Here is a 25,226-nt window from a genome sequence, read left to right on the forward strand (position 1 = left end):
CTTTGAGCAGAGTTTGATGGCATCACTGATTCAGCAGTGCATTAAATGCATTTCCAAACCCATTCAGAATGTCTGTGTAGACATATCTGAAGTAGAAAACACCATTTACTAACCAAACTCATGCCAAGAAAATTCATTGTCATCATCAGCTTCACCTTTGCTTAGCTGTTGCCTTGCCTTGTTGTCTGATGATGCCATCTACTGGCAGAAGAGCCGCTGTTGCTTATCACCTATGGCAGTTGGACAGATGCAGCATTACTAGCTTGCAGCTTTGGTAGCTTTTTCTTTTCAGAGCAAAATGGAAGGGTTTGCAATAGTGTGTGTGACGGGTGACTTCTCCTCTCTCTTTTTGTTTGTGAACACGGGGAGAATTCAGTCTAGTTATCTGCTCAGATCAGGATTTCATAAAATTCAGCCAAGGCTGGCAGCGTTCTATGGGAAGTACATTGGAGAGCCTGTAATGATGACTGCCTCACTGATATTTCGGAACTGAGCGATGAACATAACACCCTCCTGTAGTCTATTGTTAAGGAGGAATTCAATCAGTCAACATGTATGTGTGAAAAAGAATCTGGGGAAATCTTGAAGGGGCAACTGTGTATCTTCCTTGAGAGATTTACCTCACACTTTGAGAAACCCTGGCTGCATCATGGGACATGCTGTTTTCTGAATAGGCACCTATCCCCCAGGAGCTATCTGGTCTGCCAAAGGCAGCAGCAGAAAACCTTCCTCCCTGGCACCACACCTTCATCCACCTCTCCCTCCAAATCTAGCTCGGTTCTCCCTTATCTTGCCTGGTTCTTGAGCTCTGCTGAAGCTTTGATTTATGCCCTCCTGGTCAACCCCTCCTGTATTCTACCAAAGACAACCACAGGGCTCTGTGGTCGCCAGGAGTCGACACCGACTCAACGGCACACTTTACCTTTACACCATATGCTTGCTTTCTCTTCTAGCCCTGCCTATGAGCGTTTAATCCTGATTTGGCAGTGCATGGCTCATTGCTCCAGAGAAGAACAATGACTGGTGTTCACAGTCCTTGCTGCGCATCTCTTGCCTTGCATGTTCACCAGTCATTGATAAGCAGGAAGTAGTCCATTAGCAGAGGTCACTGGGAATGATCAACAACATCAGAGGACCCAAATTTGAGAATTCCTGTTTAGCACACCATTCTTTTGCACACAAATTTTGCCTGCCTGGCATCTCCCCTACCCTTCACTCACCCCTGCTCAGTAATTTTTTGCTTTTCTAGCAGGGGCACTGTTTTCAGATTTGCGAAATGAATTTATTTAAAAATATTACTATACTGCTGTTCATACAAGATCTCACTGTGGTTTACAAAATTAAAAGCAGCACCCACAAAATCAAACAATATAATAACAACAAATAACAAAACTAGATCAAAGAAGGTAGACAATCTCAAAGACTTTCTTAAAAAGAAAAGTTCTTACCTGCCTCTTGAAAGACAAAAAGCCATAAATATTAAGAGTATTTGTTGTGGTTATGTTTTTAAAGATTTCTTTTATAAGAGTACTTTTTAAAAACAAGAATGGTGTTATAGTTACTGGTTCAACAGTCACCTTTTTTAAATTAGCAAAGAGATTTGTGTGTTCTGTATACATAGTTGATGCATTGGTCCATCTCCCTTTTTGTAATCGATGGGTAGAATCAGTGAGTTGACCACAGCTGTTGGTGCTCCTGAAGAATAATTGTTTGTGACTGTACCCTACCTAAATGGTGCCACTATTCATTAACATTAATGTATAAAATGTCTCTCAGTCTCTCTGGGTTTTAGTTCTCAGGTTAGAAATAAATGATATGTTTGAAATCCTCAATGCTGTAGGGCCATTTTAGGTATTCCAGAAAAGGTTATACTCATGCTCAGGATAAAGGTCATTTTGTTGTATTTGTTTGCTGTTGCTATTGATTTGTGTCGCATTGGCGTGTATCACTTTGCAGGTGGCTGAAGTTTGAGGAAGACGTGGAAGATGGAGGAGAGCGCTGGAGTAAACCATATGTGGCTACTCTTTCATTGCACAGTCTCTTTGAGCTGAGGAGCTGCATCATCAATGGGATTGTCCTTCTGGATATGTGTGCAAACACCGTAGAAGAAATTGCAGGTGCCAGTTTATTATGATTAAAAAGAAATGGAATAGAGTAAAGGTGACTTAAGACATTTTGGGGCCTGAGGCAGAAAATGGTGCCCTCCTGCTACGCTTGCGTGCAACCGCAGATTCAGTCTTCCGCACATATCGCAGGTAACTAAACTGGGAAAGACTTCTGCCAGAGACCCTGAATTGCTGCTGCCTGTCACAGTATGGAGCTAGATAGACTGATTTGCTAAAAGGGAATTGTTCTATTCTGTTCAGTAATCTTTTGCAATTTGTTTGTTTGGATATTTGTTCCAAGGGAGATCCTTTAGAGAGTGTGGGGGAGGAGTCAAGAGGAAAAAAGAGGGAAAGGAGAAGAAGAAAATGGAGTTGTTGCTGAATAAACCTTTAGTTAAATCTACTTAAGATTTCTTTGTGTGAATGAGGGAAGCAGCTATAAAACGGCGACTTCATATGTTCATTGCAGTGGCTCGGAGTAGAGTTGCCAGGTTGTGATCACTGTTCCCTTTAAGGCATGCTCACGTGTGTGCACTCAATTGTTTTTGGATGCCCACTCAGTTCATTTTAGATTCCGCTCAGGTTGAATCAAGAAGGCCCCATTCTGAATGCAGGTGCGCACACATTGCCTTGATACTGCCGCCCAGAACAAACTCATTCTGCACAGAGATGAAAAAAATTAAAGGGACCACTGGTTGTGATCTACCAGTTTCTCTCAATTTCAGGGACGACTCCAGAACAACTAGTTTGGGGAGCAAAGGGGTGGTAAAGAACTTTATTAGGGAAGTGAGGGTTTTGTTATACATTAAATACTTATAGAGGCAAAGTGTTTAATGTTATTAGTCTATTTTCCTTATTAATGAAGCTTGCTTGACATTTTTCAAACTTATTCCAAAAATGGGCCAGGTTCCCCTTAGAAAATACTGTCTATTTGGATTAGGCCCAACCTTCCTGTCTGCTTTCCAGGCTAGTTCCTGCTTTCCGGTTCCTTGCTAGGACCATGTGGCAGGAAAGTCAGAGGTGGGGAGAGAGGGTCAGCACTAGAGCAGCTGCAATCTGCAGGGGAGATGACCCTGCACCTCCTTGCATTCATGGTCTCACCCGGCTCAGTTCCTGACCAGAAAGGAAGCTAAAGGATTGGCCTGGCTCCTGGGAGGCTGGAGGAGTCTCCTACCTACTGGGCTGCACTGGCTTCAGCAGCTTGTTCTGAAGCAGAGGAGTGAGTGAATGAGGGATCTTTAAATAAGGGAGGCCTTTGAAAATAATTAATTCAAGCTATAGGACCGTGATATACTATGACTCTCTTGTCTGACATTTTGCTGTAAAGTTCCAGTCTGGTAGGTGGGGGAGTGAAAGGGGTAGAGGAAAGTATTTTTGGGGACAGCCCACTATACCTTCCTACCCCTCGGAGTAATCCCTGCCCCATATAATGGGAGGAGAGCTGGTCTTGCAGTAGCAAGCATGAATTGTCCCTTTTGCAAAATAGGTATGCCCTGGTTTGCATTTGAATGGGAGGCTACATGTGAGCACTAAGATATTCCCTTTAGGGGATGGGGCCGCTCTGGGAAGAGCATCTGTATGCTTGCATGCAGAAGATTCCAAGTTCCCTCCCTGGCAGCTGAGAGAGACTCTTGTCTGCAACCATGGAGAAGCTGCTGCCAGTCTATGTAGATAATACTGAGCTAGACTGCTGAGTGGTCTGACTCAGGAGAGGAGAGCTGGTCTTGTGGTAGCAAGCATGACTTGTCCCCTTAGCTAAGCAGGGTCCACTCTGGTTGCATATGAATGGGAGACTAGAAGTGTGAGCACTGTAAGATATTCCCCTCAGGAGATGGAGCCGCTCTGGGAAGAGCATCTAGGTTCCAAGTTTCTTCCCTGGTGGCTTCTCCAAGATAGGGCTGATAGAGATTCCTGCCTGCAACCTTGGAGAAGCCACTGTCAGTCTGTGAAGACCATACTAACCTAGATAAACCAATTGCCTGACTCAGTATATGGCAGCTTCCTATGTTTCTATGCTTATCATGTTTTTATCATGGATGATACAAGTGGAATTCAGTTTGTCATGAAGAAGTGTGCATGGCTATATATTTTTAGTAAATATTAGAGATGTGCACGAGACCGGTTCAGTGCTCCTTTCCTGGAGCCCTGAACCGGTCCGATCAACCGGCGTTTGAGCTGGTTCGAAAGGTGCTTATACCTTATGGGCACGGAACTGCAGCTCCCTCTTTGCAGCCCCATTCAGCAAGCAGGGGCTGATGCTTATGGCCGACGCGAGTGCATGTGTGTGCCTTGAGTGTGGCGATGCTGGGTGACACTGAACGGTGCTGCAAGCAGGGAGATGCAGTTCTGTGCCCATACGGTTTAAGTGGGCACCGGAGGGGGAAAAGTGGCAGGGCACAGAGGGGCAGGTCGGAAGAAATCTTCCCTGTCCCTTAAAGCGACCCCCCCACACACTCAAGGGAGTGCACGGAACCGGTTCTGTACACATCCCTGGTAAATATTGCTAGCGTGGTTTGTTTTTTAAAATAATTGCAAGCTTTTATGATAAGAATTGAGTTGGCTTTCATCCAGGGATAGCCTAAGATATTATAGTATTTGAAGCGAGATGTCAAATACTGCTTTGCCCCATGCCCCCCTTTCAAAACGAACACCTGCAAGCTTGAGAATGGTATGGGGGGGGCAAGAAAGAGGGAAAACTGCCAGCAGCCCCTTCTCATGCTTTGTGTAAGTGTTGCAAGAGATGTGAGGAGAAAAGGTCAGATTCTCCCTTCTCTCTTCGCACCATGCTCCTTGCAGTTTGCAAGGGCCAGATTGGTCCCAAAGAGCTGATTCAGTGGCAGCAGCAGGGGGCATCTTGCCGCTTTGTTGGCACCCCTGTGATCCACTGCCTGAGCCAATTGCCTTATTTCCCCTCATGAAAGGGTCACCCCTGCTCTCCTCATTGGTGTGAGATCTCTCCACTGGCAAGACCCACCCATTAGTGGTTTCAGCAAAGAATTGCTGGGCCCAAAGCCCCTGTTTAGGTACCACTGTCTTGTTTTTTTTTTGTAACAATTATCAGCTGAACTCTACAAGGAGGTTCATAAGTAGGTCATGATGGAGAAACCAACCAGAGTTGTTAAATCTCCATCATTTTGTTGGCAGAAGCTGCAAGTTGCATTGATCAAAGGGGCAGATTGGCCTCCGCATGGCTAATTGACTAAGCAGGAAGTCATTTGGAATGGGCTTGCTTTGTGCCATTAGTTTTTAGAGGCAGTCCTTCTTTTGCCTGATAACCAAAGTAATATATTTCAATGGAAGAGATAATGGAGTGCACCCCGCCCTCTCTCCCCCCACCCTCTCCCTCTCTCTCCCTCCCTCCAGGAAAGCAGCTTTGCAGAAATGCGTTCTTGACTGGCCAATTTCGATTCATGCCCTTTGGTATCGGATGATGTGAGATACTTAGCACATTGCCTTCCCATGAGGGCTGCCAATAGCAGTCCATTACCCAAGACATTTCAGTGAGGCATTGTGTTGCGGATTGCTTATAATTTGATTAGATGTGCAGAGAAATAAAACTGACTCAACTGCGGAAGCAAATTGCATTATCTGGAATGGGGTTGCAGATACATTATTTAGGTGGTGATTAAGCATTTCAGCAAGGCTTATTAGCCGTAGAAAACTCCAGGCAGAGGGATTATTTACATGGCAGCTTTCTGCAATGCAAATCTGACATGATGTTGGTTTCCAAGACTCACGTCAACCATTGCATCTGGCCATTTATTTTAAAAACAGCTACTAGATTGAAAGTAGGCCCTGTATTTCTATAGAAGGTGATTGTTTCCCAGACTTTGTTGGTGTGAATTTCTTCTCTAGCAGTGGTGTGAGAAGAAAGGCTGCTTGCCTACCACCTTGGATGGTAGAAATGGATCTCACATATTAGCTGCTTAAGTACTGCCTCTGTGGAGACTTAGTTATCTGTAGGGCATGTATTAAAGCCAGTTGTTATCATCCTTGAAATTTCAGAATAGAGTGCAGTTACACTAAACCTATTGCATGGCTGGAGGCTAAAGGTGTTGTGAGGTGCTTTGAAGACCTAAATGGAAAGGTGGGATATAGTTCTGTTGAACAGATGGATGCTAGAGACACAGGAAGCTGCTTTATGAGGTATACCAGGTCAAACTATTAGACCCTCTTGTTCAGTATTGTCTATACTGAATGGCAGTGGCTCTCCAAGGTTTCAGGCAGGAGTCTCTCCAAGCCCTACCTGGAGATGCTGCCAGGGATTGACCCCGGGACCTTTTGTATGCAAAGCAGGTGCTCAGCCACTGTGCTACGGCCCCACATGGAACTCTCACATCGCAAGTTCTTAGGCACCCGCAACATGATTTCTGGCAATCTGCCTCCACTTCTACAGGTTGTTCTTTTGGATCTGTGGCAGAGAGCACTGTCGCCTGGGTATAAGGATCTAGGGGTGTGCGTGAAACCAGCTGGCCCGGTTTGGTTCAAATCCGAACCAGAATCAGACTGGGCCAGTTTGGTTTTGCCCCCACATCAACCCCCCCCCCCCGATTCAGTTCAATTCGGGGGGGGGGTGCTTGACGAATGTAGGTTTTTTTCCAAATTTTTTTTAACTTACCCCCTCTGGGGGTCTTCTCTGAGGTTGTTGTTGCGGGGTCCTGCAGAGGTCCCCCCTTCCCCCGCCAACCTCCATTATGCAGTGGCCCTTTCCGGGTCTTCCCTCCATCACAGTGGCCATTTGGGAGGCCACCACGCATGCCCAATGGGCCTCTGCATGGTTGGGCCATGATCCAGGCCGTGCAGAGACCCTCTGGGCATGCATGGCGGCCTCCAAAATGGCCACTGCGATGGAGGGAAGGCCTGGAAAGAGCTGAATTTACTGTATAATGGAGGCCAAGGTGGGAGGGGGAAACCTCTGTGGACCCCCCCCGAGGGGGTAAGTGGGGTGAAAAACCGTTCATGAACACCCCCTCCAACAGCTGGGTGTGTGTGTGTTCAGTTTGGGGGTGAACCAAATTGGGGTGCTTCGATTCAACCCCGAACTGTTGAACCAAACCAGTTCGATGTCAAACTGGTTCAACATTATACTGGTTTGCACATCCCTATAAGGTTCAAGACATTTTATGTAAAGGGGAAAGCAAAGGGTGAGCAAACTAGGATGAAAACAGAACATGCATGCTGGGCTACTGCAGGAAGGGCTTTAAGAGCAAGCAGGATCAGGAGCACAATCTCCAGAAAACTGGGAACATCTGGAAGATTTCACTAGTGCTTTTTGACTGTTCTGTTCTTTAGCTTTCTCAGCACAATTGTTAATCCAACCCAAGGTCCAAATAATTGTTAATTGCTGCAGAAGAGACAAAAGTGTTAGCAAGAGCTTGTCAGTTCAGCATAGACATTCCGAGCAGGGATGGCATTTAATCTGATACTGTATTTGTATTTAATCTGATACTGTATTTCTCCCTTTCAGACATGGTTCTGGATCAGCATGAACCTTCCAGTGACCTTGATGAAACTACCCGTAAAAAAGTCTGGGAAGCCCTCTTGAAAAAGCATCATCATCAGAATGAGAAGAAGAGAAACAATCTCCTCCCGATTGTCCGCTCTTTTGCTGAGGGTGGACAGAAGAAGTCAGATCCTCATTCAATGGATAAGACAGGTGAGGATCTTTGGACCCTGGCTACTCTTGTCCAAATCATACACTAGTCCATGACCATGGCTGACATCCTATTTAATAGTGTGGCGGTGCTGTGTGCAAAGTGCCTTTGCAGGATTTAGTAGTCCAGAGTTCTGCTGTGCAGCCAAAGGTCGTGCAATTTTAGCTGATCTCTCCTCCCCTGGAAGTGCTATTTAACATGCAGAAATATATTTCTGAGGATTGCGTGACCTTCAGGGAGATATTTTTGTGTGTTAAATAGTGCTTCCAGGGAGAGGAGGGGTTGACAAAAATTGCTCCCCCCGCAGCTGGATAGCAGAACTCTGGATTACTAAACTCTGTGGAGGCACTTCGTGTGCAGTGCCTTGGCGCTGTTAGTAAGGAAGTTGGCTTATCTGTTCAGAAGTCTCTGGGTGTTTCTAGCAGCAGCTGTTGGGACTGAAAGGCATAGGCACCCACAGAGCCTTCCTGCTTTCCCAGTGCCACCACTGGCCAAGGTTGCTCTCTCACTGGCCCATTCACCCTCTGGCATCACTGGGCTTCTTCTTCTAGTAGAGAGGCACAGAAACTGCGGCTTTGTTTGCCACTCCTCTGGGAGTGGGTGACAAGAAAGAGGTGAGCAATTAATATTTCCAGAAATGGTATGGCGCAAGCCTGGATGTAGACTGCAAATCCTGACTTGGCTATGAATGTGCTATATGCTCACAGGGAAGTCATGTTTCTGACAACACTGGCTGTTTAAGGCTCTCAAGCGTGCCTGCTTCTTCTAGCCTGAGATCAGGGCAGCAGAGTGTGCATTGGAGCAATCTCTTTCAGGACAAGGCACTTATTCCCACATTTGCTGAGGTCTAGCAGCAGGTTCTCCTTAGAAAATGAAAACAGGGATGGAGTTGCCAGTTGAGAGAATTGGTAGTGCCCAGATAAACTTGTGGCTTCCCTATGTTTCTAGCCTTCTGAAGTCAGCCAAAGTTATCAGGCCATGCTCCTCCCACATTAAAGCAAGGGCATGACTGGAGCATAATTGAGCTTCTAGGAAGGCTTTGCATTTTAACCCTTTTATGGCCAATCAGGTGCTTGCTTCCCCTGAAAGAATTGTCATCCTAGAAAGAGGTGAGGGCTAGTTTTCAAGAGAGTTGAAGGTGGTATGACAAAACCATTGTTACCTGAGAAATATTTGTTCATTTTACTTGTAGAATTATTTATTTACTCCCTCTCTAGTCCAAAAAAAAGAGACCACCCAAAATGGTTTACAGTAAAACATGCTGATTAAAATTAAAAGTACACATCTGTTTCTTTTATTCCACTTTTTGAAGCTGTACAACCTGCAAACAGAGATGACAACATTTATACACACACACACACCACCACCACCACCAGCAAGGATGCTTCTACTAAATACTAAACCTGTCTCCACTCTCAGAAAGTTCCTGACCCAAAGGAAAACCTTCTGCAAGTGGAGGCAGGTTTAGTGGTATTCCTTGAGGAGGTAAGTGGATTTCTGTGGAAAAGGCAGCAGTGGGGTCAGGTGCCACAATTGTCTGTGCCTTTCACCCTCTGTTTTCCAGATGTAAAACTGAGGTTAAAATATCCATGGGGTGCTGTAATGTATGTTGAGGAAAGGAGCTGCCAGACTCTAGCTAAACTTGCATGAGCATAAGCAAGCAGGAGTTGTTTAGCAGGACCTGGCTTTCTTCTGTTCTGTTCACATTCTCCTTATGAACAGGAATATGTGCTCCATTTCTCACTCACCATCTCCCTTCAAGGAAGGTGATGTTCAGGAAATCAGTATCATGACATCCCCAAGCTATCTTCTGCTTTCTAGATAGAGAGCTCCATTTCTCACTCACCATCTCCCTTCAAGGAAGGTGATGTTCAGGAAATCAGTATCATGACATCCCCAAGCTCCATTTCTCACTCACCATCTCCCTTCAAGGAAGGTGATGTTCAGGAAATCAGTATCATGACATCCCCAAGCTATCTTCTGCTTTCTAGATAGAGAGCCAGCATGGTGTAGTGGTTAGAGTGCTGGACTGGGACTAGGGAGACCCGAGTTCAAATCTCCATTCAGCCGTGATACTTGCTGGGTGACTCTGGGCGAGTCACTTCTCTCTCAGCCTAACCTTAAGTATGTACTACACTGCTCTGGGCTCCTTGGAGAAAGAGCGGGATATAAAATGTAATAAATAAATAAATAAATAAATGTAGTCCTCTCTGTGATGGACAATTGGCTGCTTGGGAAGGAGTGGATATATCTCTGGTAATATTCACACAAATAAACTAGTCCAGGTGTAAGTGTACGTGAGTACTATCCTTCTCCTTCCTTGTTCTCACATGACAAGAATTCAAGAGTTGAAACACATTCAGGATTTGTTAAACTGTAGTGACATGTCAAGAGATTCTGGCCCTAGAGGTTGCCATCTGTCTTTCCAGCCTCCCCTTACTCATGTGGCTGTCATCCTCAGGAACAAACACCATCCATATGCAGCTGTACATGTGAGTGGCTGACATGAGTGAGTGGCTGACATGACATGTAGCCTTCTGTCAATTGTTTCCCTTGCAATGAATGTAGTATGGCTGCCTGTAAGCAGTTTTAAATCATTTCTCAGCAGCCATGTTGCACTACACCAGTCTTTCAAGCTGGGAGGCAGCCCGGGCAGCTCCCTAAGATTGACAGAGGGCTGCCAATCATGTCAGCCATTATTCTAAGTATTTTGCACAAAAAACCTCTGTGTGTAATTTTATGCATGTCAACGTGCACATGATGAAAAAAAGGATCCATATATAGTGTTATGTTGAAAACCAGTGATGAATGTATCCTTTAGTCTAATATTCTTTCTTGATTTTATTTCTGGAGTTCCCACACTGACTCTTCAGCCTCCTTCACACTCTCCAGATGGGAGAAATGGATTGAGCCACGATACTACCCCGACAGACTTGAGCAAGGTGAGATCTTATACATGTAACGCGTACTCTGCTCTTTGATCTTCAGTTCACAAAACTGGCTAACAAATATAAAAATGCAATAAACCGAAATTTAAAATGGAAGCCACAATAAAGTCATTAAAAAACCACTTAAATGCAGGAGATAACATTGACTCTTATCCTACAAGCTTGCACCGTTTTCTCAAATCAGACCTTTGATCAATCAAAGCAAGCAAAAAGGTCATTCACACAAGGTTAGCTGCTGCTGGGGCTTGAGGGGAAGGCAGATGCTTATCTGCCTTCCCCCCTCACACAAGTTACGGCTCCCTTGGACTCCGCCATGCTGCGCCCACACGATCGATGTGGTAGTGGAGTCTCATGGTGGGATCAGTAGGAGGAAGTCCTCCCACATCCCCCAGGGCACCGTGTGAGCAACAGAGTGGCTGCTCTTAGTAGTGAAGCCGTTCTGCTCCATGTGACCGCTCCTTCCCCCTGTCTTGCTGTCTAAAATGGTGGCAAGCCGGCCAGGATCCCAGTTACCTGGGGGTGATCATACACATGTTTGTCTGAGGTAGAATGAAGCCGGCCAGGATCCCAGTTACCTGGGGGGTGATCATACACATGATTGTCTGAGGTAGAATGAAGCCGGCCAGGATCCCAGTTACCTGGGGGTGATCATACACATGTTTGTCTGAGGTAGAATGAAGCCGGCCAGGATCCCAGTTACCTGGGGGTGATCATACACATGTTTGTCTGAGGTAGAATGAAGCCGGCCAGGATCCCAGTTACCTGGGGGTGATCATACACATGATTGTCTGAGGTAGAATGAAGCCGGCCAGGATCCCATTTACCTGGGGGGTGATCATACACATGATTGTCTGAGGTAGAATGAACCAGTGGTTCGTTCTACCGTGGTAAGGAGCTGGGTAGAAGAGTTGGGCTCCACAGGTCTGGAGCATCAGGGACTGGAGGGCTCCCAGTGTCCAGATGACATGAGCTGCCTCAGGGTAACCCAGGGATAGGCTCAGTGTTGTGGGGGTAGGCTGAAAGTATCTCCAGGATCTTGAAGTTCACTAACAAAAACATCACCAAATGACTTTATTCATCACTGGTATTTGTTTTTCTGTTGTTGAGATTCCACCTTGTAGAGCAAGTTTTTCTTCTCTCCCTTTCCACTTCTTCATGAAGGTAATCTAAATAACCACTCTCTGAATCCTGAGTTTTCATCATAATACCTCGTTCTGCCATTAGGCCCTCCTCTAAGTGCACTGGATCATCTGGGCTACATAAAGTCCAACCCGATCTTGCTGTCTTGAGTCAGTTGTCCAGTGCAGTTGGTTAGTTAGGGAAATGCATGCATTTGCCTTAATGTAATGAAAATAATACTGACAAGAGAGCCATTTTAAAATGAATGGCTTTGATGTACAGTTTGGGGGCAGGGAGAAAAACTTACCCAGTTGTGTTACCCAGTTACCCAGTTGTGTGCTGATTTGAGAGGAAATTCATAGGGTTGAACTGAATGTTTTCCAGTGAACATTTTTATTGTGAAAAAAGGTTGCGGGGGTGAGGGGGCTGAACCATTTCCTGACAGACCCCACCAAAACGTACCTGGATGAGACTCTCAGGGATGTGATAGAGGCATCCCACTCCTGCCTCTCATTTTGGAGGTGGGCTCCAGAGGTGAGTTTGCCTCTGTGCTGCCACCAGGAGCCGCACGGCTCCTGAGCTGCACAGTTCACCTTTGCAGGAAAGATTGGACTAAACCAGCCAAGCCCGATCTTTGCTGTACGTGTGAACAGCCTTGAGTTTTTGATTGTATGAATGACCTCACGTAGTGCTGCACTGCTGCTTGAATGCCAAGTGTGGTGTCTATGGGGAGGTGTTATCTGAACGTGTGTTGGGGATGGTGCGCTGCCCCCTGGGGAAAAATGGCAAAAATCAGCAAGAAAAGATCCCCTGGAAAAATATGTGGCAAGAGAGGCACATTTCACTGGGAGAAGAAACTGTTTTAAGTTCAAACATTTCAGCACAGCCCTAACAATGATGCTGTGTCCTTTGGAATTAGGCAGAGCTTCATTTTATGAAGAAAATCCCCATCGGAGCGGAAGCCTCAAATGTTCTTATAGGAGAGTTGGATTGTCTTACTCGACCCATCGTTGCCTTTGTGCGCTTAACACCAGCTGTTCTACTCCCAGGCATGACTGAAGTTCCAATCCCTACCAGGTAAGCATTCCTGGGGATGGTAGCAGCACTGGGGGTTAGCCATTCCTATTTTTCTTAGAGCTGGAATTAGGAGAACCTGTATGCATGTGCATACTTTACCCAGTTGTGCAATTTGTCATTGGGGATTTTGATATTCCAACATTTGGAATGTTGTGTTTGATTATTTTTATCTGTGGTTGGGAAAAGGATTGTTTGGATCAGGGCAATAAGCCTGTAATGGCAGGTAAACCTTGATGGGAGCCACAGACTTATAGATAATGGACTCCTGTTTTTCATATGTAAACAATCTATATCTGGCCAAGGGTAACCCACTTCTATTTGCTGTTAGTTTAAATGGATCCAAAAGTTCCAGTCAATAGAACAATATGTGTTTTTGTTTTTTTAAATACAGTTAAGTATTTCTTGAATTATTAGCCTTTGAAGTCCCCATTATAACAAGGGAATGGACTGAGAGTACAGATTGTCAAATGGCTGGATTGATTCTTGCCAGTAACAATATTTCTCTCAATAAAGATGGTCTGCTTGGCTTTCTCTTCATTTGTGTGGACCAACTGAGCAGTGTTCCCTGTAAGGCTTTACGTGTGCATGCACTCACACTTTTTAAAATGTCCGCTCAGTTAATTTTTAGATCCCGCTCAGGTTGAATCAGGAAGGCCCCACTCTGAATGCAGGTGCGTACACACTGCCATGATACTGCCACCCAGAACAAAACCTATTCTGCACACAGATGAAAAAAATTAGAGAGAAGAAGACTGCAACTGAGCCATAATAATAAACCTTGCTGTGTGTCTAACTTGATCCGCATTCACAGCAGACGTTACTGGTGTCCTCAGCCATGTGTCTGCAGCAACTGCCTAACAGTATAGTCCTTTGCAGGTTTATTCTAGAGTAAGTCCTAGTGTTGGTAAGGTGGAGGAAGGATAGTCCCTGTTTAGAAATGTGGGTGGGGGCTAATGGAAAGGAGGTGTTAAAGAGTCAGAGGGGGAAGGCGGGGCCACATTCTCAGGCAGTATTAGTGTGGATTTCTGGGGCTCCCTTCCCCCAGCTGACATCTTTCAAGGCTTTTTCTTGGTATGGTTGCATCCTCTATTTCCTTAAAAATCCTTCTCCAATACTAGGGGGTCTGATGCCCCTTCTATGATTCACCCAAACCATCTCCATTTTAGGCTTTTAGGAGAAATCGCCAAGAAATTTCCCAGCCTTTCTTCCAGAACTAGGATAGCTAGAAATGTAATTAATTTTTTTAAGAGACAATAGCTAGAAATTTAATGTAAGAAAAGATAGAAAGAAAGGAATCTTTGTTTTTAAGGATTCTTCTCAAACCCAATCTTTGAAGTTCTGAAGCTAACCCTGTGAAGAGAAACAATGTTGATATGGATGATGCTTCACAGTCCTAAACATCTTTTTCACTGACACTTAGCAAAACTGTGGGACATTCTCTTCCTCTTGCATTTAATATAAACAACCACTTATATCCTCTGCAAAGTTATACTGTGTTCTCCAGGCACTGTACTTTGCCCACAGAGACACAGGGCAGCTTCACACTTTACATGGCTAATGTGTTGGTGGTTGAATGTACACCACTGCTACACTGGTGTTTCCAGCCGCAAATGTATAAGCATGGGTGACATCCACACATGTACACGTTTCAACCATGATTTTGAACATCTTTTTTAAGCTTGAGAGGGCCATGTTGCTCAGAAACTTGTAGATGGGTTTTAAAATCACATAGCTTTTAATAAAAAGTTCACAAAGTGGTTTACATAGCAAAAGGAATGACAAAACATGCATGTGTACCATCAATATGCTATGTTTATACAGGAAACAACTAGGGTAACCCCAGTGTACAAGCAGCAAAAACAAAATGTGGACGACCTGTGAAAAGTCACGGGTGATAGGGGCTCATGTGTGAATGACATATATATGTACATATACCTGCAGGTCCCCAAATGCATGCATATGGATGTTGAATGGCCTGCTTTTTGCTCCCCTTTTGCCTGGTTCCCAAAAGGAGGAGGGAAATGGGCTGAAAGGATGCATGCCTCAAAGGATGTGCAGCTTAAAGGATTTGGGTGGGGGACTAGCCTTCAACTACACTCTTCCTCTGAGCCCAGTTGTGTCCCCCCCTCCCATCACCCATGAAATGTTACAAATCCCCACTTGTTTGAGTGAAATAGGAAAGTAGCATCCAAACCAGGGACATAACTTTAATTGAAAAAGATTTGGGGAACAAAGGTCACTGGACCCCTGAAGGAGAGGGGGTCCACCAGCTGAGTGACAGTTTGCTCTTTGTTTTCCCTCTTCCTGTCTCTTTGGAGAAAAAGGCAGGGAGGTGAAGGGGCATGGGCTCATCTTCAGTTCTTGCCACAGGGCCCAACTTTGCTACTCCCGATTCAAACTCCTTAAAAGTATCTATCCCAATATACAACAAATGCTATGTTTTCTCTCTCATTCTTTCTCTCTCTTTATGACCAGGTTCTTATTTATCTTGTTGGGTCCGATAGGCAGATTACAGCAGTATCATGAGATTGGAAGGTCAATGGCTACCCTCATGACTGACGAGGTACAGTAAAATACAAAAACATCATTTTAACTCTTTAGGTCACTTTCTTATCCTGCTCTCAGGGCTGTCCTTAGGGCATGGCAAGCAGGGCGACTGCCCCGGGCCCTGCTCTTTTAACCCCCATTAGAATTAACTGGAAGGGGCCCCCACACTGGCTGATTTGTTCCGGGCCCTGCTAAGGACAGCACTGCCTGCTCTCCAGGTTACACCCACATCCCACTGCACGAGATGTGTCCTTACGGCTGAAGCCATTTCCTGTTGTAGATAGGAAATGTTGTGAGTAATATCTGTCAGGATCGCTGTGTGACCCTGTCCCTACAGGAGATATCATGCGACAGTGGCCGTGGCTGAGTAAAAACTATGTGGCATTTGCCCCTCTTTCATGTTATTAGTGGCCAGTGCCAGTGGCCTAAAACAGGGCAATCTTTAATTCATTTCTGACCAAAGCATCACAAATGGTGTCATGGTGGCTTCCCTAAAGTACAGGCACTCTCCGAGTCATAAACATCTGACTTAGAAACATCTGTACAAACAAAGCTCCATAACATATTACATTAAGATGTCCCCAACTTTCAAATGCCAACCCGCACATAGAGACAAGTTGCCACTCTTGTGAACTATTTGCGTTCTGAGTTACGAACATCCCACTTAAAAATGAATGTTTGGAACGCAACCCATTTGTAAGTTGGGGGACTTTCTGTAGGGCCTGAGGTCAGCACTTAAGCATCACACAGGTCTGGTGTAGCCGAAAACAATTTCACTTTCATTTCCCTTTTCCCACTCCAGATCCATTGGCTGTTGTTGGCAGGGACAGGGAAACACACACAAGGTGATGTCATCATAACACATGTAAATGTGACTAGATATTAAGAAGGGGGAAGGAAAGAGGGAGAACTGGTCACACAACTGACATTTTTGTCAGCAGCCGTGTGAATCCAGTTCAGTCCTAAGTCATTCCAAGGGAAAGTTCAATTGATCAGTTTTTAATAGGGAAAAAGGTCACCACTTGGTGATTCTCCCCTGTTATTCTCGTGTGATGACATCTTCTAGCGATTGAGACTATGCGTGGTTAAATAGATGTTTTATTGTGTCCTGAGGAGCAATTGAAAAATACTAAAGTTGCAAAGAAGACTCGGTGAATAGACAGATATGTGAAAATCGGAGATGGGTGGGCGGCAGGGAGGGGGGCATCCCAGTAAGAATGGAGGCAGAAATGTTATAATGGCTAGGATGTAGGTTTTGTAACACTGTTGCTAGTAATCAAATATATTGGTCAACATCCTGACTAATGCTGCACTTGTGCAACAGACAAAGTTGTACTAGTGCAAGAAGATTGTGTAGCTACTACGCTAAATCGTAGAGATTTTTGGAATTGTGCTTTTGCGTTATTGCACTATTGTGCAGAATTTCCCTCCAAAACAGATGGGGAATGCCACAGGTTGTGCACCTTGTTGCACAAGTGTAAATATTTATTGTTGTTTATGTTAGTGCATCACTAGTCTGTAATACAAGCTCCAGGCTTAGAACCATCTAACCATGAAACTCACTGGCTGACTCTAGGCCAGTCATGTCTCTCTCAGTCTAACCTACCTCACAGGGTTGTTGTGAGGATAAAAAAAAAGCATGTACACCACTCAGAGCTCCTCAGAGGAAGAGTGGGATATAAATGTAAAAATAACATAAATAAAAATAAATAAACAACTAGCTACTGCAAGCACCTTGCACTAGCTCAGCATCCTTGCACAAGTGCTGTGTGAGAATGTCAGCCACTGTTTTAAGTTTGCTACTCATTTTGTATAGTATCAAATTACATATTTTAGAAGGAAAAAACACAAGCAAGTATATATTCTGGAAGGACTTATTCTTAGCTGTAGAATGTGTCAATCACTAGCAGTATACATTAGAAAAAACCACAAGAACTTCAGATAAAAGCAGTCTAGTGATGTGATCCTCTTGAACTATTGCATTTGCAAGACTGGATTTTTTGGAGGTATGTTGAACTCTTCCACTGCCTGATAAAATACTAAGTACCGCAATAGTCTGCATATTTTTCTATCAGTGGGAAAGGAATGTTATGCAAATGTCTCCTTACCTAGTTCATATCTTATATTTTAGAATAAACAAGCCAACAGATGTCTATGCAAATAATATATTTGAGAGAACATCCTGCAAATTGCATATTACTTTTCTTTTTTCAGGGTTAATGTAACACATTGATCTTTTGTTCTCCCAACTGTAGATTTTTCATGATGTTGCTTACAAAGCCAAGGACCGTAGTGACATTTTAGCTGGGATTGATGAATTTCTAGACCAGGTGACAGTGTTACCACCTGGAGAATGGGATCCATCAATTAGGATTGAGCCACCAAAAAATCTCCCTTCCCAGGTAAATCCTGATTTTCTTTCCTAGTATGATAGAATAGAATGGCAGCACCCTTGGAAGAGCAAGCCTTGTACCAGACAGATTTGTCCTTAAATCAAGTGGATGGCAGTGGGAAGCTCCCGTTGCATGTGACTGCCTATGCAGCACTATCTCTCTCTCTTTCTCTCCCCCCCCTCCTTTTCTTCCTCTTTTCACTTCCTTTGTTTCATGCAGGACTATGGGCTGTTGTCCCATGGCAGGATCTTACTCCAGTTTTTAGTGTTCATTGATTAACGATTGATTCCTTGGGTAGAACCCCTGCTAACTTGGCAAAGAGGCACCTTTTAACGTGGTGATTCTCTTTATTTAGCAGGGGGAGAGTAACTGGCCCTACCCACCGCCAGCACAATACCTCCAGTGACTGTTGCTGGTGTCTATCTTATGTTTCTTTTTAGATTGTGAGCCTTTTGGGGACAGGGATCCATCTTATTTATTTATTATTTCTCTGTGTAAACCGCCCTGAGCCATTTTTGGAAGGGCAGTAAAGAAATCAAATAAATAAACAAATAAATAAATAAATAAAGGGGGAAATTAATGTGATTCTTTGTAATGTTTACATCTGATCAGGATAAGAGAAAGATGCCAGGAACACCAGGAATCCCTAATGGAACTGCTTGCCATGAGGAACCTGAAGATCACAGCGGGCCAGAGCTCCAGAGAACAGGAAGGTGCGTTTTGTGCACCTCAAATAATAACACCCACTGAAGGCAACTCTCCCTCTCTTGTAATACTAGAACTTGGGGTCCACCAGTGAAATTAGCAGTAGATTCATGGCAGGCCAAAGGCTACTGGGGATGATGGGAGCTGTAGTCCAACAACGTCCAGGGACCCAAGTCTGAGAACCCCTGTGAAAATGCATAAATAATGGAATTCACTGCTTTAAGATATAGTAATGGTCATAGGAGTTAGGTGGCTTTAAAATGGGATTGGACCAATTCATGGAGGAGGAGGTCTACTGGTGGGCTGTTAACCATGATGGCTGAATGACACCTTCCTTTTCTGAGGCCACACTGCATATTAGTTGCTTGTGTGTGTCTATGGGGATAAATACAACTAGAGGACTGGTCACTGTTGGAAATAGGATGCTGAAATAGGTGGACTCCTGTTCTAATTCAGCAGGATTCTTTTTTCTGTTTTGATTAATTGAAGAGGCACTTGTTCCTCTAGCAGTGATGTGAATCCTCTATGGTCCATATGCAAAAACCTCCCCTACAGAGCAGCTCCATGGTCACAGCCCTATGAAGGGAGTAATTTATAAGAAAACACCACCATGCTGCTTCCCAGTGACAATTTACATGATGAGTGTATAGGAGAAGCAATATGCAGCCACATTCATATGAATCGCTGCTGGGGAGTCACTGGATTGTGCCAACGCATACATCACTTCCCTTTGGCTGCAGCCATAGAATCACTTTGAATGAGTGGTGTTTGAGCACATGAAATGGACCTTGATCATGTGAATGATCAAACATATGTTCTGATAACAGGTCTCAGTTAATAAACATTGCTAATTATGGTGGTGTGTGCAAAATTCTGAACACATTTTAAAAAGACAGATTACAAAATCAGATGGAGACAAAGGCTGTTTCCACACAGGTTCTTTTGGGGTGGGGGGTGGGGGCAGGAGTTCAGTGGGCTTGAACAAAAACTCCTTGCAGAAGTTATTCTTTGGCATCTACATTCACCACTTCTTGAGCTAGTCAATTCTGTTATTTTCTGTCTGCACTAAGATGGACATTGCAGGTTGTGGCCCCTCCATGTCCCTTCCACTTTCACCTCCCCTAAGCCACTTAATGTTTGCATATGCAGAAAGCAACACATTTTACCATATATTTTGATTTTGTTGTCACACAATAGCACATTGCACCCCCAGGCCCCTATACAGGACATGTATAGTTGGATGAACTAGGGCCACTAATTTTGATAACACAAATCCTGCAGCGAGGCATGACAATTCAGAGTGCGGTTACCCCAACTAAGGGTCAGTCTCATAAGGAGGACCACCCAACCCTGGACAACAGACTGAGTTTTCGTTCTGCCCAGACAGAATCCGAACATCATAACAGCCATGGGGTGAAACCCTTCTGAGGGGAGGTCAGGCATCCCCAACCACCCAGGCCGCAAAACTCTGAGTGTTGGGTGCTAGCCTGCCCCGAGTAGGGGCAGATCCTAGCCCAACGGCCACAAAACCTGTAAGGGTTGTTTTTTGGCTTGCCTACTCACCTTAAACGGTCCTCCAGTCAAACACCAATTAATACACTTAAACTAACCCGCACTCATTGGCAGGTGACGAATCAAAAGATGACAACCCCAAATCAGTTTCAGTGAGAAGTAGGCAAAAAAAGGCTACACCAAGGCCAATCAGGTGTGACCCAAAAAATTCCTACTTGGCCCCGAACAGCCCCCTCACTGAAATGGCCCTCTCACTGAAATGAGTGAGAGAGAGGGCTGCTCAGTCCAAGCAACTGAGAAGGAGCTCAGACAGCATCTTAAAATGTCACTCCTAGCATCTGATTGGCTGGCCTGCATCACGTGATGAACTCCAACATGGCGGCCCCCATGTGTGCTTCAAGGGGGCTGAGAGCACAACTGCAGTTGCATTAGAGCGGCAGGGAGCAGCATTTCTGGTTCACTGCACTTCTGGCTTACTAGGAACATAGGAAGCTGCCATATACTGAGTCAGTCCACTGGTCTATCTAGCTCAGTATTGTCTTCATAGACTGGCAGCAGCTTCTCCATGGTTGCAGACAGGACTCTCTCGGCCCTATCTTGGAGAAGCCAGGGAGGGAACTTGAAACCTTCTGCTCTTCCCGGAGCAGCTCCATCCCCTGAGGGGAATATCTGACAGTGCTAACACTTCTAGTCTCCTTTTCATATGCAACCCGGGCAGAGCCTGCTTAGCTAAGGGGACAAGTCATGCTTGCTACCACAAGACCAGCTCTCCTCTCCACTGAACTTTGGCAGCATCATTCCACCATACTCTATCCACTTCTGTCGAAACACCCATAAAGAAAAAGGGGGGGAAAAGAAATGAAGTGTCTCCTTGTTCTCAGGACTTGTTTGCTGATTGCTAATAATTTGCTCTCTGAAAATCCCATTGAATTGTTTAAGAACATAAGAAGAGCCCCGCTGGATCAGGCCCAAGGCCCATCTAGTCCAGCATCTTGTTTCGCACAGTGGCCCACCAGATGTGGTTCTGCTCTGTCCCCTTCTGTTTTATCTTAATCCTTTGCACCCTCACACTTTAAAGGATGGCTTTTGCCGAACAGGATACTGCCCAGCTTCCATTGGCTGTTTCCCAGGCGTCATTTTAAAAGCTGCTCTGCAACCTTTTTGATTTTAAGCACCAGCAGTCTGGTTCCATCTTGGTTCAAGTGTAGCCCATCCCTTTTGTACATGCCTTTCTTGCCCCAAAATCTATCCCAGTGCCTAACAAATCTAAACCCTTCCTCCCGGCACCAACATCTCATCCACACATTGAAACCCTTCAGCTCTGCCTGTCTCACTGTAGCTGCGCGTGGAACAGGTAGCAATCTTTACCAGGAGGAACGTGCTGCAACCTGAGGAAGAGGGTACAATGCTGCTGCAGTTGGCTGTCCTCCTTACCTCTTTCCCAGATGCTTCAGCCATAGATTGGAATGAGAACTCACTCAAAAATGCTTTTATCTGGTCTATTTCTCATCTGAACAGGATGAAAACTGAATGTATGGTAGAGCCATCTGAGGCCATTATACCATAGGAAGTGATGTGTGCTACCATTGTTGAGAGTCCAGTACAGCTTGAAGACAGACAAAAGTTTTTAATAGAGCTAAAAGTGACCTAGTCTCCCATGGTGTGCATGCATATTTCTTTTTGTCTTACTGTCATTTCTGGTAGCAGAGTTGGCAGGTTTTCTGAACACTACAAGATCCACAGAATTGCAGGATGAGAGTGTGCACAAGTGATGCCACTATTATGCCATTTTCAACACTTTGGCGGGGGGGTGGAACAGTTGCCTGCCTCTAGTTCTCTTTTGTCATCTCCCACCTGGGAATCAAATGATGAGGCAGTCTACGTTTTGGTTTTCATCCTTCTGTCTTTTTGTTGCAGGCTCTTTGGTGGCTTGATCCTGGATGTGAAACGGAAAGCTCCTTGGTACTGGAGCGACTTTAAAGATGCTATAAGTTTGCAGTGTGTAGCTTCCTTCCTCTTCCTGTACTGTGCCTGCATGTCTCCTGTGATTACCTTTGGGGGGTTGCTTGGAGAAGCAACAGATGGACGGATAGTAAGAAAGTTTTTCTCTCTTCCTTTAATGTATTGTGAATGATTCTCAGGTAGATGCCAGGGGAAACAGTGGCATTACAGAGAGCAGTGAGTGGACATGTCACTTCACTACTCTTCTTCTCCACTTGAGGTATGTGTGCTCTTTAGGATTAATAGTTCCATTGGGTAGCAGCTAGAACTTGTGAGAGTGGCCATTTCACCCTTTCCATCCTCCCGCTTCTCCTTCCTGCAGTTCCCTGAAAAGCTGTTCCTGAAGGTCAGTGGGTGAGGTATATCTCCCAGGTTTCTGGGGATTCTCCCCTCTTCCTGCAGTAACCTGTACTATATCCCATGCAGAGGCACTCTTACCCCTGGACTTTGGGGCCAAAGTCCAAGGCCTCCACAGCCCCTGGGCCCCCCCAAATCCTCTTTAGTCTGTCCTGGATGGTGTGGTTGCCAGGCGGAGCATGATGATGCTTAATTTGCAGGGGAGGGAGGGCCTCCAAAGGCCTTGAGGTTCAGGCTCCAAAATTACCTAGGTGCACCTCTGATCCTATGCCATTGCTGAAGGTCTCTCAACCCTCGGGGATGGCTTTCTAGGGGGTTAGGGGGCTGCAGGGAAGAGGAAAAAGAGGCAGGGAAAGTGACTTGTATGAGTGCTGTTGTGCTCTTGCAGTTCATCTGAATCCTAATTTTCCAATTATCTTTCTCCACCACCCTTTAAATACAGCCTCAGTCCATGGTGCATATAATACATGAAGAGATACATTTTTATGGGGGAAAGTGAGTTTGTTTGTTTTGTTGTTTTGTTTTACAAATCATACTTGCTTCACAGAGCCACTTCTTTTTTGTCCCTCATACAAGCATTGTACAAGCATTCTAGTCAGTGATCTGCCTGCCTCCCCATCTCAATGTGTATACTGTGTATAATATAAGTGCAAGCAGTTCCTCACTCTGCCAGCAAGAAAACTGCTTCCTGCAAAGGCAAGTTGTAGAATTCATACTAATTAGCAATAGCTCTCCTTGTCCAGGCAACTCGGGAGCAAAGAAAGACGGAAGAGAAACAAGTATAACAAATGGAAACAGTGATTTTCCTTCATTTTAAAAGAAAGGTTAGCACCATGTGCAATGCATGAGGGTGTGTTATAAATGGAAAATTACTCACATCCCCAGACCTGTTGTTCGGCTTGTATTGCTAGCATCACATCTTTGGAATGATGGAATTTAGCACTGCTTGGGGGAATGTGCCCTTCAGATGTTCATTTCTTAGAGAAGACACTTTGCACAGTCTCTTTTAGAATGAAGGCACAAAGTCAAGTTCATGCAATTGCATTAATTACCTCTGAACACATTCCAGCCACCCTTTCATATGTGCAGTGTCCTTAATGACTGGGGGAAACATGCTTATGGATAAAATGCAGTTCTTAAAGGCATTAATAATTGTGACTATGGAACAGGGAGTGAAAGCTCTTTGGTATTAACTGATCCAGAATAAAAAGATGTTTGAGAAAAACTTGGCCACTCCAGATGTTGCAGGCTGTCATTACGCATTAAAAAGGCCAATATGTAGAAATCACTTGTAGAGTTGTTCCCTGTGGCAACTGTCTCCACATTGCAAGCCTTTCTCATGGAGAAAGGACCGTTTTCTCCACACCACTGCAGATCTCAAACCCATTCCACCCCACCCCCAATTAAGAGAGGTTTGTCGTAATGTGGAGAAAGTTCATTGATCTGTGTGACTGAGCTGCTATATGTGAGCGACTGTTAGAAAAGGGAATTTTAAGTGCCTTTGACATGGAGGTGATCCCTTATGCAGCAGCCCTTCTAAGAGACACTCGGCCCACTCTGTAGAAACTGGAATTAGCTATGCCTCAGGTTGAAGATAGTATGTTACATAGACCATTGATTTGATCTAATATGTCTGCTCTTCTGTGTCCATCTATCTGTAGAGTGCAATGGAATCCTTGCTTGGAGCTTCAATGACTGGGGTAGTATATTCACTCTTTGCTGGTCAGCCTCTCACCATCCTTGGAAGTACTGGGCCAGTACTGGTCTTTGAGAAAATTTTGTTCAAGTTCTGCAAGTAAGGTTATGTGCTTTCTTAGGGACTTAAAAACACACAACTGTTCTGCAGAATTAAGTGGGGGGCGGGGAAAGCCACATTTCTCAATGGTCCCTCCTTTTGCTGTGGATGAGAGTAGTCTGGAATATTACAGGCTAGCTCTGATCTTGCAGCTTAGGCTGTGTTGTCACAAACGCGGAGATCTTGGTTAAAGAGTTAACCAGGATTGCCAAACCCCATGTGCTCCTGTAGAGTGTGATGTGAGAATGTGAATTTCCTGTGCAATCCTGGTCAAATTGCTGTGGTTAAACCACAAATTGCTGTGACAAGACTTCTAAGTAGTCTTGTCATTTCCTATGGAAGGTAGCTATCAAAGGGCAGAATACTCTCCTGTGATAAGATTATTAACACATACATGGGCTGCTCAGATCCCAATTGATCAAAATCTACCCTAAGAGTTTTCAGAGAATCTATACTAAGCAATACATTAATCTTGGGGGGGGGGGGCATGGGAGAGGTACTGATGGATTGACATGCAAGAGGTGTTACCAGGTGGCTATTTGATCTTTTTCACTTTTATAATTTTATGACCAGTTTTGAATCACTTTTGCAGAGACTATGGCCTTTCTTATCTCTCTCTACGAACCTGCATTGGCCTATGGACTGCTTTCATGTGCCTCTTGCTTGTGGCAACTGATGCCAGCTCTCTCGTCTGCTACATCACTCGCTTTACAGAAGAAGCATTTGCCTCTTTGATCTGTATGATTTTCATCTACGAGTCTCTAGAGAAATTGTTTAGGCTGGGAAGGACCTACCCAATTCACATGAATACTGATCTTGACCGTCTGAGCTTGTATTAGTAAGTTACTGTAGATCTCCCCTCTTAAAAACATACACTATTGATTTATTTCAGTTGACACATTTGAATTCAGTGGCTCACATCTTGACTAAGGAAGTGCCATTGCAGCAAGAGCAATGCCATAAGAAGCTCTGAAGGGGCCTATATGCAAGAATTGAATTCATTGGATAATTTC

General features: G+C 44.7%; 1 protein-coding gene across 6 annotated transcripts in view; it reads left to right on the forward strand.

Moving 5' to 3' along the window:
- SLC4A8 (solute carrier family 4 member 8) overlaps positions 1 to 25,226 on the forward strand; it is a 157,285-nt gene that overhangs the window by 87,206 nt on the left and 44,853 nt on the right. For all 6 annotated transcript variants that reach the window (XM_053294000.1, XM_053293997.1, XM_053293999.1 and 3 more), the window contains 10 exons: positions 1,957 to 2,117; positions 7,573 to 7,761; positions 10,613 to 10,701; positions 12,746 to 12,903; positions 15,379 to 15,466; positions 17,706 to 17,852; positions 18,456 to 18,556; positions 21,978 to 22,152; positions 24,080 to 24,213; positions 24,806 to 25,051. In XM_053294000.1, coding sequence (XP_053149975.1) covers positions 1,957 to 2,117; positions 7,573 to 7,761; positions 10,613 to 10,701; positions 12,746 to 12,903; positions 15,379 to 15,466; positions 17,706 to 17,852; positions 18,456 to 18,556; positions 21,978 to 22,152; positions 24,080 to 24,213; positions 24,806 to 25,051 — 1,488 coding nt within the window. The remainder of the gene's footprint in view (positions 1 to 1,956; positions 2,118 to 7,572; positions 7,762 to 10,612; positions 10,702 to 12,745; positions 12,904 to 15,378; positions 15,467 to 17,705; positions 17,853 to 18,455; positions 18,557 to 21,977; positions 22,153 to 24,079; positions 24,214 to 24,805; positions 25,052 to 25,226) is intronic.

Source organism: Hemicordylus capensis, chromosome 2 (genome assembly GCF_027244095.1).
Source record: "Hemicordylus capensis ecotype Gifberg chromosome 2, rHemCap1.1.pri, whole genome shotgun sequence".
Taxonomy (NCBI): Eukaryota; Metazoa; Chordata; class Lepidosauria; order Squamata; family Cordylidae; genus Hemicordylus; species Hemicordylus capensis.